The sequence below is a fragment of the Acipenser ruthenus genome, chromosome 6, assembly GCF_902713425.1.
Source record: "Acipenser ruthenus chromosome 6, fAciRut3.2 maternal haplotype, whole genome shotgun sequence".
Taxonomy (NCBI): domain Eukaryota; kingdom Metazoa; phylum Chordata; class Actinopteri; order Acipenseriformes; family Acipenseridae; genus Acipenser; species Acipenser ruthenus.
In genome coordinates this window covers 36,497,053-36,512,033 of record NC_081194.1, presented here as the reverse complement: position 1 = coordinate 36,512,033, position 14,981 = coordinate 36,497,053, and the positions used below count along the sequence as shown (strand labels likewise).

Genomic DNA, 14,981 nt, shown 5'->3' with positions numbered 1-14,981 from the left:
GGGATCGTCACACTATCTAAAATAACTGAGCTTTATATTTAGATTTGCCTCAAACTATGTTTCATATTTCAGGTTATAGCTTGTACATACTGTTTATATGTATATAACTATGCTTCTTGTCTTACCTGCCTGACAGCAGCTCATAGACCAGGATCCCCAGCGACCAGAAATCCGCAGCAAAGTCGTGTCCCTCATTCTGTATGATCTCTGGCGCCAGGTACTCTGGTGTGCCGCAGAAAGAATATGTCTTCACCCCTCGCGTTAACTCCTTTGCAAATCCAAAATCTACCTGTTAGTGGAAACAGGAAATCTACCTTTATATTTGAACTGTAGTTAATTTGGAGAAGCATGGGCATTTAAGGGATATTTTACTGTACATCCCCTGTATTTACTAATATGTAATTTCATTCCTGTTTAATTTACTATTTATATTACTGTACCGTTTGATCTGTATGATTCTACACTGTGTTTCTGCTTAGATAGTTTTTTGCCAACAATTCCAGCACAAATTGCCTAAAGACTACTCAAGGCTGATTGTGAGGAAGTGAAGTGGGGAAGAATATTAGTGTATAGCTTTTTTATTTTATCAGGTGGATATCTGCCGCTACTACACCTAAAGAAGGTTAAATATGATTCATAAAATACAACATGGAACATGCTTCAAATAATGATCATAGCACATATTGATCTAAATAGAAACGAGAGCATACATAATCAGATCTTAAAGTATCCCTTTTAAAATAGAATCTGTACAACACAAAGAACAAAGAAGACACCTTGTCCCCTCACCAAGTGATCTCCAGTAGCAATGAAAGGGTCTGGGACTAATAGTAGCACAAGGGCAGCTACAATGTTTTGAGCCACTGTTACCACAGTGGAGATTGAGATAACAGTGGATAACAATGGAACACAGCAGGGCCACTGTACTATATTTCTTCCAAATCCATTGGGTTGTCTGTTTTGCTAAGGTCCAGGGATATACAGTATACTGGTATTATCACTATGGTATTATTCTAACCTTTCTGTAAGGCATTAGATTGAAACCAACAACAAGCAAGAAAGAAAGAAAGAAAGACCCACCAGCTTGATGTATCCATGCTGGTCCAACATTAAATTCTCTGGCTTAAGGTCTCTGTAAATAATCAACTTCTTGTGCAAATATGCAAACGCCTCAACCACACAGGCAGCACAGAAGACAGCTATGACCTCCTCAAAGCGCCTTCTGTATCAGAAACAAACCAAAATCACCCCAATCAGCTGAGATAAAACATCCTTTGTCACAATAATTAAAAATTTACAACACACTTACCTTTACAGTCTAATCCTAGGGCTACCTTTTCTTTGTACTCTTTCCAAACTCCATAGATTCAAATAATAAAAGAATATCTTTTTTTATGCTACACAGATATCACCTTGGGGTACGGACAGTGCTCCAGATAAGGTTTTGTGTCAATGGTAATTTACTCTCCAATTTAGACACTATGTAAGTAAAATGTATTTTGGGTGAGTAAAATGCAACATTACCAGGCATGAGTACTTTCAATAAATACTGTACATACCGTAAAACTTCAATACGCGCCCGGGGCTGCTGGGAAATATGGTAAATAGACCCTGAGTTATGAATAATAATATAAGCACATAAGAACATAAGAAAGTTTACAAATGAGAGGAGGCCATTCAGCCCATCTTGCTTGTTTGGTTGTTAGTAGCTTATTGATCCCAGAATCTCATCAAGCAGCTTCTTGAAGGATCCCAGGGTGTCAGCTTCAACAACATTACTGGGGAGTTGGTTCCAGACCCTCACAATTCTCTGTGTAGAAAAGTGCCTCCTATTTTCTGTTCTGAATGCCCCTATAACTAATCTCCATTTGTGACCCCTGGTCCTTGTTTCCTTTTTCAGGTCAAAAAAGTCCCCTGGGTCGAATGCTTGAATCAGATCACTGCGTAGTCTTCTTTGTTCAAGACCGAATAGATTCAATTCTTTTAGCCTGTCTGCATACGACATGCCTTTTAAACCCGGGATAATTCTGTTTGCTCTTCTTTGCACTCTTTCTAGAGCAGCAATATCCTTTTTGTAACAAGGTGACCAGAACTGAACACAATGTTCTAGATGAGGTCTTACTAATGCATTGTAAAGTTTTAACATTACTTCCCTTGATTTAAATTCAACACTTCTCACAATATATCCGAGCATCTTGTTGGCCTTTTTTTATAGCTTCCCCACATTGTCTAGATGAAGACATTTCCAAGTCAACATAAACTCCTAGGTCTTTTTCATAAAAACTGTGTCATAATAAAAGTTCCAGTACACATGGCTGTACAGCGAGCTTACCAATTTGTTTTTCAACAGCAATGAAGAGACCCTGAGGCTCAGGATGAATGATAAGAAAACTGAATTTAATTTATTTTAAGGTACACGTAATGCATACAGTTTTATGATGTTATTCATTTTAAACCAGTTGTGAAGCTTTTTTGAGCGTGCTGAAAGTAAGTAAAATACAAAATTATTTTCTGATATTAACAGGGTTGCTTTTTAGTGTATTTGTACGTGTTTTTTTTTTTTTGTATTAACAGTATTTCGTGCATTGAGTCTTGCAATGAATATTCATATTTGTATCCTTTTCCAGAATTCTTATTTATCAGTGTACACGTTATAAAAACAAATTAGTCACTTTTGCTTTGATTTTGTGATAAAACTGGTACTTGTATTGATTTTATTGTTAATCTTTAAACAGTTTGAAGCATTTTTGAGTGTGTTGTGGGCCAGCAGTATGAACTTATTTTTCGTACTAACACAGTATTTCATGTGGTTGTTTTGCAATGAAGATTCGTTGCTGGTTAATTTTTCATCGATTGTCCATGCTTACCAATGTACATGTTTTGAGGGTGAACAATAAATAAATGTGTTAATAAAGCATGATACTTATTGCTTTTATTAATTGTTTTCTTTTTTATTGTGCTGCAAGCCTACCTTAATACACGCTTGTGTTCCGATATTTACAGGGTTGTCTTTAGTGGATTTTACTGTTTTTATTATTATTACAATGCAAACTGTTATTAACCACTGACACAACCTTTAATGACGTTGCTGGAATGTTGTAATTTACTTATGTCGTTTCTATAAGGTTTTGTGCAGGCAACTTTTTTCATGATTGCATCTTAAGTATTTGTAGATATTAGTGATCTTACATAATAAACGCCGAGTCTCAAATAGTCGCCGGTCTCAAATAGGCGCCGGGGCTACTGGCAAATACTGTAAATTAACACCTGGGTGTTTATTTAAAGTCTTACGGTACTTTAATGCTAACTTATGGTGCATGCATTAACTTTAATTAAGTTACTTTGAACTATTTGGTCTTAACAATAATTATTGTTATTTGCTTTATTGACCACAAACTATATCTCTGTGAAACAAATAAACACGCTGCAGAAGCCCTATATTATTATTATTATTTATTTCTTAGCAGGCGCCCTTATCCAGGGCGACTTACAATTGTTACAAGATATCACATTATTTTTACATACAATTACCCATTTATACAGTTGGGTTATTACTGGAGCAATCTAGGTAAAGTACCTTGCTCAAGGGTACAGCAGCAGTGTCCCCAACCTGGGATTGAACCCACGACCCTCCAGTCAAGAGTCCAGAACCCTCAGACACTAAGGATACAGGCAGAAGATAGCACAGTCCGAACAAAACACAGGAACAAACAAAAGGTTGAACAAAACACTGGAAAACAAAACGCTTCAAAATAAACCCACCCAGGCTTTAGCTATCTGTTGCTCTCTTTTTCTCACTCTCCCCTCTCCGACACTCACCTACACACTCTCCCACAACAAACACTCCTTTTATACCATGTGGCCAGTGCTTGATTGACAATCATCCAATCACCACCTGGGCACATTCCATACTTTTCTATTCACTCTCAAACAATTAATCAAACCATGCCATGTGGCTGTGCAACGGGTGGCCGTCTTGGTTCCAGACTTTACCAAGATGGCCACCAGCTACCAAACTCACACACACACACGTGCACCCACACACCCGTGCACCCATGTGTGGCAACAGCTCTGGTTATGACGGCAGCAGCTCTGGTTACGACGGCAGCAACTCTGGCTATGGCAGCAGCAGCTCTGGCTATGGCACAAACAACTCTCCCTCTGTTTCTGGCAGGAGTTCACTGTGCTGGTAGAGCCAATCCTCCCAGGCCTCCAAAACAGCCGTCAGCCCACGGAGGCAATGTTGCCTTAGCTAGTGCTTGCTCATGGAGGGGCAAGCTAAAAAAGTTCCAACATCATCCATAGCTCTGAGGATGTAGGGGACCCGCTGTGGCTCAAGTCACTCTTTTGTAGGACTTTTTTTAGGACGAGCAGGTTGTTGTGCTGGGAGGTATTTGGTTAACATCTCCTGGAACTGCTGCTGTTGCTACAGTACAACAACAAAATGTTAGACGACAACTGTCGTCTTAAAGGTGCTCCTTTAAGGCTCTGATCCATGTTGAAATGGTAAGCACCAGACCCCACTTCTGGTACCACATGTGAACTTGTCGCTGTATTTTCAGGTCAGACACTCACAGTCCGAGGCAGTAACTGCAGTTTAGCGCTTATTGCACATTTTTATTAAAGCACAAATAAAAACAAACAAAACACAGGAACAAAACAAAAGATTTGAATAAAACACTGGAAAACAAAACGCTTTGAAATAAACCCACCCAGGCTTTAGCTATCCGGTGCTCTCTTTTTCTCTCTCTTTCATTTCTCTCTTCACTCTTTCTCCCCTATCCAACATTCACCTACACACTCTCCCACAACAAACACTCCTTTGTCCTTTTATACCATGTGGCCAGGGGTTGATTGACAATCCATCATCCAGACTCCTTCACCAAGATGGCCGCCAGCCACCAAACACACACAGACACACATGCACACCCGTGCACCCATGTGCAGAGCCTCTGTCCTGTCACACAATATAAAGCATCTCAACTCTCTGCAAGCACAAAATATTGTATTTATTATATAGATTTACCTTCCAAAAACTCGATTGGCAGATAGGTAAATCGCTTATTCACCAGTCACAAACACACACTGCAAGTGAGCGGATTCAACCGCAATTTTTCTTATGAAAACCTGACTTATTGGTCACGTTTTTGTGACACTTCCCAGGCAGGCTGCAATTAACTGTCTTGGCATTCCTATGATCCATTCTCTAGCTACCGCATGCAGTGTATTCACAATTGACCATTGAGACACCAGGAACCAACAAAGTACAAGAAGCTTAACATGCAAACTCAGGTGTACAGAAAAATTGTTATGCATATTCTTTACACCTAGTATGCCTTTTTACTGAACACTGAATTCTGTAACTTTTTAGAACTGCAAACACAAGTCAAGAGGAAGTTAGAAAGGCCAAGAGAGAGATAGAAATCAATATTGCTAAGGGGGGACTAAAACCAATTCCAAAATGTTTTTCCAATATTATAACAGCAAGAGAGCATTCAAAGAGGAGGTTTGTGTCTAAGAGACACAAATGGCAAAATCATAGATGAAGAAAAAAAAAATAGCAAATATATTAAATGATTACTTTTCACAGGTTTTACAAAGGAGGACACAGACAACATGCCCCACATGTCGACCTGTTCCTATCCAGTTTTAAATAACTTTAGCATAACAGAGGCAGAAGTGTTAAAGGGACTAGGAGCTCTTAAAATAAACAAATCCCCTGGGCTGGATGAGATCCTCCCAATAGTACTCAAAGAAATGAAAGAAGTTATTTACAAACCGCTAACCAAGATCATGCAACAGTCTCTTGACACAGGGGTTGTACCGACTGACTGGAAAATTGCAAACATAATACCGATCCACAAAAAGAGAGACAAAACCGAACCAGGTAACTACAGACCAATAAGCCTGACTTCTATTATATGTAAACTTATGGAAACTATAATAAGATCCAAAATGGAAAATTACCTATATGGTAACAATATCCTGGGAGACAGTCAGCATGATTTTAGGAAAGGGAGATCATGTCTACCTAACCAGCTTGATTTTTTTGAGGATGCAACATTGACAATGGATAATTGCAAAGCATACGACATGATTTATTTAATTTCCCGAAAACTTTTGACAAAGTCCTGCATAAAAGATTAATTCTCAAACTGAACGCAGTAGGGATTGAAGGAAATGCATGCACATGGATTAGGGAGTGGTTAACATGTAGAAAACAGAAAGTACTGATTAGAGCAGAAACCTCAAAATGGAGCAAGGTAACCAGTGGAGTACCACAGGGATCAGTATTAGGTCCTCTGCTATTCCTAATCTACATTAATGATTTAGATTCTGGTATAGTAAGCAAACTTGTTAAATTTGCAGACAACAAAAATAGGAGGAATGGCAAACACTGTTGCAGCAGCAGCAAAGGTCATTCAAAATGATCTAGACAGCATTCAGAACTGGGCAGACACATGGCAAATGACATTTAATAGAGAAAAGTGTAAAGTATTGCACGCAGGCAATACAAATGTGCATTATAAATATCATATGGGAGATACTGAAATTGAAGAAGGAATCTATGAAAAAGACCTAGGAGTTTATGTTGACTCAGAAATGTCTTCATCGACAATGTGGGAAAGCTATAAAAAAGGCCAACAAGATGCTTGGATATATTGTGAGAAGTGTTTAATTTAAATCAAGGGAAGTAATGTTAAAACTTTACAATGCATTAGTAAGACCTCACCTAGAACATTGTGTTCAGTTCTGGTCACCTCGTTACAAAAAGGATATTGCTGCTCTAGAAAGAGTGCAAAGAACCAGAATTATCCCGGGTTTAAAAGGCATGTCGTATGCAGACAGGCTAAAAGAACTGAATCTATTCAGTCTTGAACAAAGAAGACTACGCGGCGATCTGATTCAAACATTCAAAATCCTAAAAGGTATAGACAATGTCGACCTGAAAAAAGAAACAAAGACCAGGGGTCACAAATGGAGATTAGATAAAGGGGCATTCAGAACAGAAAATAGGAGGCACTTTTTTACACAGAGAATTGTGAGCGTCTGGAACCAACTCCCCAGTAATGTTGTTGAAGCTGACACCCTGGCATCCTTCAAGAAACTGCTTGATGAGATTCTGGGATCAATAAGCTACCAACAACCAAACAAGCCAGATGGGCTGAATGGCCTCCTCTCTTTAAATACAAATAAAACATTATGTTCGTCTTATGTTCTTATTAAAAAAACCCTACACTGTACTCTACTGTATGAACAGTACAGCTGACCTCTATATTTAACACGCATATCTTTGACATTTAATAAACATGTAATACTTGGAAAAAGTGTAATTATTTAAACTATTAACACCCCTAGTTTAACAGGAGGAAACTTACTGGAAAATAACCAAACAATCATATTAAGCCATATATTACTAACAATTGTATGTTGCTGACTATTTATTTGCTTGCTTATTTGCTTAAACTACATGATGAGATAAGTGTTGAGATAAGAGTGGCACATACCAAAATAAAACTATGCAACAAAGAAAGTATTAACACTGTATACACTTTATTGATAAAGATAGTGTTTTACTGTATTATTATCATGGTTTATATTCAACATCACTTTTCATCAAAACATTTTACAGCTGTGTTTCCCCCTTTTAAATGAGGCTTGGGTCACAATGGGTACTCTCCGAAAAAACAAATAAGTCATAATACTGAACATCTTATTATTAAGTGGTTAAAAGCAATGGGAGAAAATAAAATCTTACGCCTCTCTAAGTTTGGTCCACAACTCCCCACCTGGACAGAACTCCAGAATCATGTAGATGTATCTACTGTCCTTAAATGCTGTATACAGCCTGCAAAAAGCAAGAAAATATTTTATAGACCTCTACACCCACACAGTGAATACACACAATTACCATTGTGTAAGACTAGAAACCTGACTTTGCAAGATTAATACTGATTTTTTTAAAAGCTTGTTGGTTATCAGAGTGTGTCTGCCAAGAATGGATCCCTACCTGACAATGAAGTTGCATTGGACTTCCTGGAGAATACGTCTCTCCAGCATGACATGCTCCTGTTGTTGCTTGGAGACAATGTGCTTCTTACTGATTTGCTTCAGGGCAAAGTAGTGTTTGTTCTGGAGAGTTGTAACCTTAAGCGGAAATGGTTGAAGGTCATGGTTAAGGTTTGAGGAAAGGTTTGTGCAGCTTTAGGATAAGAAACAGATTTAGATTTAGCATGATTTGCATGGGACTAAATCGAATTGCATTGCAATCAGCTGTTAATTCACGGAACAGGAGAAGGACTCCAGGGAAGTAAGCCCTGGGACTTGAAATAGGAATTATGTGCTTGTGACTTTAGGAAGATGACATGTTTTTCCCTTGGCTCGCGGAGAGATGAGACCGAACTGATCGGCCTCTCAGGCTGGGAAGCAAGCGTTACTTCCCCCAAGGGAAAAATGAAGAGAAGGATAGAGGATACATTTCAGAAGATTAGAAGTCGCCCCAACTAACAAGGAATGACTACGCTTCGGGAGATCAGCATGGCCGACCACTGAGACAGAGCCATGCGGGGCGACAGGAATTCTGAAAGAGAAAATGAAATTAACATGCAAAGGGGCCAGAGGGGAACACTGGCATAGATTAAAGCAAGTTGTTAGTAAGGAATACGGTTTCCCCCTGGCTCAGGGAGAGCATGTATGCTGGCCCCAAGGGAAGCAAGTGATAGAAAAAACAGAGATTTGAGAAAAGTGCAGGGTTGCCCCCTGGTATAATGAGATACCGTCCTCTTGGAGGTGAGACTGAACAGACTGGCCTCCAAGGCTGGGAAGCATGTATGCTACCCCCAGGGGGAACCTGGAGTGATAGAGATTGATAAGATAGATTTGGCTGGGGGTCCCCCTCTGGATCTCGGAGAACCTTCTTCTCGGAGGTCGAGGCCAGCTCAGCTAGACCTAAGGTTGGGAATCACTTGGCCCCAGAGGAAGACCGTTGCAGAGGTGGCACTGTGTTTTGGAGGAGGAGGAGAGGAAGGTGGAAAACAAAAAAACAGAGTGTTCGACCCAGGGCTTAAATAGGAGGATAATTGATAGATTGCTTGATTAACTAGGGAGAAACCCCTGCACCTGCTCCCCGAACCACACACAAACGGTTACAATTCAAAATTAGAGCAATCAGTATGATGAATAAGTTATTCACCATATATATCAACAGTATGTAGAGATTAGTACAGAAAAAATGATTCATGTAAAAATATAAATGTGACATACAGATAGATGGACGCATGGACAGACAGACACCTCGCTTTATCCCCAGAATTTGATAATCTCAATAACTCAAGCTAAACAATGTTAACACCAAGTTTCATGGTAATTGGATATGCAGTTCTCCAGATAAAGTGTACGCAAAAAAGTATAGCCGACAGACAAACACCTGCCTATACCCACATATCTGATATGAATAACTAAATAATGTTAATATGAAGTTTCATGACAATTGAGGGATTCTCCAGCTATATGGAGTGTGACATATATATATGAATGGACAGACAACCGCCCACTATATCCCCTTGCAAGGGATTTCTTCCCAAGCGGTGGAAAATAAAGCATGCTTGTTTCACCTAGACATCAGGACCTCCTTATAAATTTGAAAATCAGATAACCTGTGGTGATTTAATCCTATCCAAATAGGGCATGTCCTTGTCACAGAGAATGTTTATCACATTTTAAAAAAGTATTTTCAGGGGCCGGAAACCGTGGAAAGCTGAACAGACATCTTGTTAACAGTTTGGGGAGCTGGTAGCTAGGTAGTTCAACTGCTATTAAACAACTGGGTTCAACCTCCTAATGCAGGATCTCTAAGTCTAAACAATAGACCCTGCCAAGAAAATGTGTAACATAAACAAGAAGCAGGGGGGAAGTGGTGGCAAAGGCTTTGAGCTTTTGCAATAAATTGAATTTGCAACCTAGTCATTGACTTAATTGGGGAGAACTTGTGGCATAGTAGCACTGATATGACTGAGTGTAGTTGGGCACATGTGATGGATGCTCCCTAACACCTAGAAATATTGTATTGTGACTGGTTGCCACTATGCCACTAAGCTGCTGAATGGACTACAAATCCAGAACAGAGGTGAGGTGTTGCACAGCTAGTGACTTTGAAAATATGATGGGAAATTTCAGTAAACATTATAAATGAATTAAAAGGTTGTGCATATACCAGTTTGACCCGACCAAAGCCCCCCACTCCCAGTGTGACCGGTTCTCCCTGGTATTGGCCCTCCTGGTAGAGAACTGGCACCAGTTCTTCAAGCCGTGATGGGATACAAACTCTGGAGTTGTTAGTGAAAACACCACTATTCAGAAGAAACAGAGAAGTAGAGTTAAAGAGACTGACCAAAGATTTGATTCAGAAATGTTAATTCATCCTATACCACAGGGTTTCCTGAAGCCAGCCTCTAAATTCTAAATTCAGTACTTTTCAAGCTCTGGTGAAGAGCTACCATGGGCAGCCAGACCTCCAAGATGTTTAAATTAAATTGTTGACTATCCCTTAAATATTACTGTCTACTTTAGAAATGGAAATCTGCAGCAAAAAGGCCCTAGCCATTTACACAAAACGTAACATTACGTTTGTTCTGATGGATACAATTTTTGCATACATTTTGTTTTAGACTGTTATTAAACAAATCAAGTATAGTCAAGAACAGTATATTAACATTATACTTGTAGCCTGGGTAAACTGGGCCAATAGCAGCAGTTTCCACAACAGCAGTCTGATTGTATAGGAGATAGAGAGAGAAGAAGGGGGTGGGATGTGGTGAGAGCAAGGAGAGAGAGAGTTTGGAGCGAGGACGTGAGTTTTTGGTCTGAACAGAACACCCCTTACTGATCTGTCAGATTTGCAGTCATGTCCATGCTACTGAAGCTGAGCTGCTGTATTTAGGTTTTCAATCCTCCCTTCCTTTTACCTTGGTAAAAGCTTAAGAACGTGTAGTGTAGCAGATATACCGTGAAAATTGGTGTCTAGGTCGCACTGGCGTAAAAGTCGCTCCCCTCTTTTTGAGACTTAAATTTTAGGAAAACACCTTTTTTGTGTTTAAAATACTTTTTGTACAATTGATTTTTTTCCTACATGGTCAGCACCGACCAACAAAGAAAGATACACTGGTTTAGTTTAGAAATAACCCTTGTTTGCAACATTTTATTCCATTAATAATTTGACAGTGTTGTTTATTGTTTTTAGTTAAACTGCTAATAGAAACTCTATTCCATTTTTCAAAATTTCTAAATAATTTGTTCAAGTAAATTTAAGTGCATATCGGTATAACACTACTACTGTAAATTCCAGTAGTAACAGTGTAATGCACTGACAAATGGTACTTGAATGGATTTAAAAAGTAATAATTAACAGTGCACCAGTAAGTAAAATCAAGTTATTACAATCTGTATTAACCTGTTTTCTTTCACCATATTTAAATGTGTCTTTGCTTCGTCTCCAGTCATGTACTGTTTTTTCAGCATTGCGATTGCCATACTTTTCAGTAAATTCAACAATGCACAATTTCAAACCTGTTGTGCAGCATTCTCGTGTTTTGTCTGACTGTCCTACTTTATCTAGTCTCAAAGATACCTGCATTATAATATTGCATTGCAGTTACAACGAACAGAAGACTTAATATGTTTACTCAGCTTTCCAACCAATAGCTGTTTGATACGGATCCCTGCGGGTTCAGTTTGAATGTTGACAAACCAATGGTTCAGGAGGGTGGGAATAAGTAAATTCATAGCGATGGACAGCTATTGTGTTAACAGGAGCTATTTTTTCTCCACTTACATGCATCTGGGTCGAGAGGAGGTCAGTCAAGAGTTTGAAAGCCTGCGTTTAACTTTCAAAATGACTAAGAGTATTGAGATGCCTAATTAAAACTTTTAATTAGAACAGTGGTTTTGTGTTTCTACCTAGCAACATGATCTGAATGCCGTAGATCCTGAAAAAATAATCGGGTTGTTGACTGTTAAGTTTGTGTGAGTCATAACCATGGCTGTAGTAATCCCACTGTGGCACTGGTACAGTAGATTAATATTAGACACACTGGTACATACATTGAACCTGTGTAGTCGCTTCCACCTTTGTAGCGCCCCCCAGAAATGCCTAGAAAATCAACTTATACAACAGTTTTTACAGTAGCTGAAAATGACAGTGTAATTATATCATGGTAAAGGTGTATGGGCTATCCTGCTTACATTTATGATAAAAACACTTTTTTAGATCTCACCTCTTTGTGTAAGCCAACAAAGCCTTGTCAAATATATCATAACTGGAAGACAAAAATATAGGGTCAAAGCTCATCACTTTATACTAATGTACCTGCTGTATACACCACACACCTTGAGTATTGACATGAAATAAAATGTCACCATATGTAATAATAATAATAATAATAATTAATAATAATAATAATAATAATAATAATAATAATAATAATAAACTGTAGTAATAATAATAATTGAAGTACTCACTCATCAGGCAGTTCTATGTTCTCAAATGGAATGGTTTCTTCAAAAACCCTATACAAATAAAAGTGTTGATTATTATGATTTATTTTATAGGCAAAATGTTCAAGATTGGTAATGTTGCATGTATTGCATGTGAACTACATTTTCACCTGCTTACTGTATAAAACTGTAGCTATTATACTGAAATACCTATTATTTATCCAGGGTGACTTACAATTGTTACAAGATATCACGTTATTTTTACATACAATTACATTATTTTTTAAATACAAATACAGTTGTGTTTTTACTGGAGCAATCTAGGTAAAATACCTTGCTCAAGGGTACAGCAGCAGTGTCCTCCACCTGGGATTGAACCCACGACCCTCCGGTCAAGAGTCCAAAGCCCTAACCACTACTCCACACTGCTGCCCTGGTTTCACTACTGTACCCAGCAATTACCGGTTTCATTTCTGTACCCAGCAATTGTTAAACAGATGTTGGTTAGCCTACAACACACCTGAACACAGTTGTCAGTGGTTGATAGATAATACACATTATAAGTGCATAACGTCATTGCCTGGTAGATAATTGACTGTGGTGACAGTTAGGAGCACTGAGCCAAAGACAAGGATAGGTTTCAAAAGACAGGATCAATTGTCTACAGGTTCTGACTGCTGTAGAGACTATAAAACGAACAGACGTTTTTGTGTATTATGTATTGAGTTACACAATTTTAAAGTACTGTTAGGTTTTAGAGGGTATCTACTATAGGATATGGCTGCTTACCCAGAACCCAATTGGCTGTGACAATCCATTTAGAAGGTTTGTAATTACTTGTTTGGTATCTTCTAAAATGTTTCTTATTATTCCCTCTTGGGGATCCATACATATAGATATTTGCTTGTCCAATTGTTAAGAAACTTGCTCAGACATTATTAAGTGCAGATTATTTGTATCATTAGAATAATAAACACAAAAACTGAAACAGGTAAAGCACTGTGTGCCTGATTGAGAGTGTCGTTACTTTCAGACTGTTTATTCAAAGTCAGCCCCAACAGTTATGTGGCATGGAATACTCACTCTTTATCAATGGAGATGCAGGTGACAGGGCCCATTGCAGTGCATGTCGCAGTTCGGCAGATTGCCCTCAAAAGAGAATGAAATATTTTTTTAACAACGTAAAATGTATTTGCATTAGCAGAATTATCACTAGTGCTTTACTTCTTTGTTGCTTTTTTCAGGAAAGGTGCATTTTTTTTTTTTTGCAGTATGTACCAGGGTACAGTAGTGCTAGTTTAAATCTACTGGGTCAGATTTTCAAAGCTTCTATTTTTTATTTTGGGAAAGTGAAAAATCACGTTGTTTGTTTGTACAGAGGCAATACCAGTGTCCGCAATCATTTGAGGGAGGATAGTTAAATAACTTTGGTGATAAAGAAATATAGGTTAACAAAGAAATATTCAACATAGAAAGCAGAAAGTATAGGGTGATCATACATCTCCGTTTTCCGGGGCCAGTCCCCAGATGAGGTACTGTGTCCCTGGGCAAATAATGTCCCCGGAGCGGTCCCTGGTTCACAAAGCTTGTCCCTGAATAAACTTACTATTAATTTCTCGCATTGGTATAATGTAATGTAAATGCGTTAGAGAGAAATATCCATGTTTCTATCATTAAATTACATCCAACCGCTTTCTTGATTCATCACTGACATTCGAAGTAACCAATCAGGTTTACCGTTGGTTGATTGACAGAAATTCCTTCCACTCAGTTTCTTTGTATAATCACTGACATTCTACTGTCTGTAGCCTATCGGTCTAGTTTGCTGAGCTGACTCATGTCAAAAAAGTCCCCTGGGTCGACTGTCTATAGCTTTTAGGATTTTGAATGCTTGAATCAGATCACCGCTTAGTCTTCTTTGTTCAAGACTGAATTGATTCAATTACTTTAAATAAATCATCTCCTGATCACTCGTTTTATCACCAAACTCCTCAATAATGTGATCCAAGTCATTATTTTATTACCATAACATCTCAAAAAGCTCTGCAAATGTCTGTGATATTCTTTGAGCGCTGGATGCAGAAGCAGCTATCTTGTTTGTTTATGGCCGTGTTATCTCTGTGGTGCAGGGGCTAAGTGTATTGCTCAGATCCGCCCTTTTTTTCGGCTTATCTCGGAGAAAAAACGACTACAAACCTGTTTTTTACGTCTTTTTGATGATGTCGGACAGGGTCCGACATAGGACCGCAAGGGGTTAATCTATGGTAGAATATAGTGCAGTCGTCAAAGTTCAAAATACAGTCATAGGTCACACGGTCTGGCACTTGGCCCCCGGTCATTGCTGCTTGCAACTATATTTAGTATTATTATTGTTATTAGTTAAATGTATTTGGTATTATTAGTGTAGGTGAGTGGCAGTACGGTGTGTGTTGTGTGGAGAGTATTGGGTGGCAGGGAGGGAGTTAAAATCCTCCCTGCAAACACATGTT

The 14,981-nt window shown here is 38.6% G+C and overlaps 1 protein-coding gene across 1 annotated transcript in view; it reads right to left on the bottom strand.

Moving 5' to 3' along the window:
• Nucleotides 1–14,981, bottom strand: part of prkg3 (protein kinase cGMP-dependent 3) — a 57,068-nt gene that overhangs the window by 7,146 nt on the left and 34,941 nt on the right. The window contains exons 11-18 of the mRNA XM_034016989.3: nt 13,576–13,641; nt 12,517–12,564; nt 12,273–12,314; nt 10,214–10,349; nt 8,012–8,148; nt 7,760–7,849; nt 1,081–1,222; nt 126–289 (exon numbers count right to left, since the gene is read on the bottom strand). Of these exons, the coding sequence (XP_033872880.1) occupies nt 126–289; nt 1,081–1,222; nt 7,760–7,849; nt 8,012–8,148; nt 10,214–10,349; nt 12,273–12,314; nt 12,517–12,564; nt 13,576–13,641 (825 nt within the window). The remainder of the gene's footprint in view (nt 1–125; nt 290–1,080; nt 1,223–7,759; nt 7,850–8,011; nt 8,149–10,213; nt 10,350–12,272; nt 12,315–12,516; nt 12,565–13,575; nt 13,642–14,981) is intronic.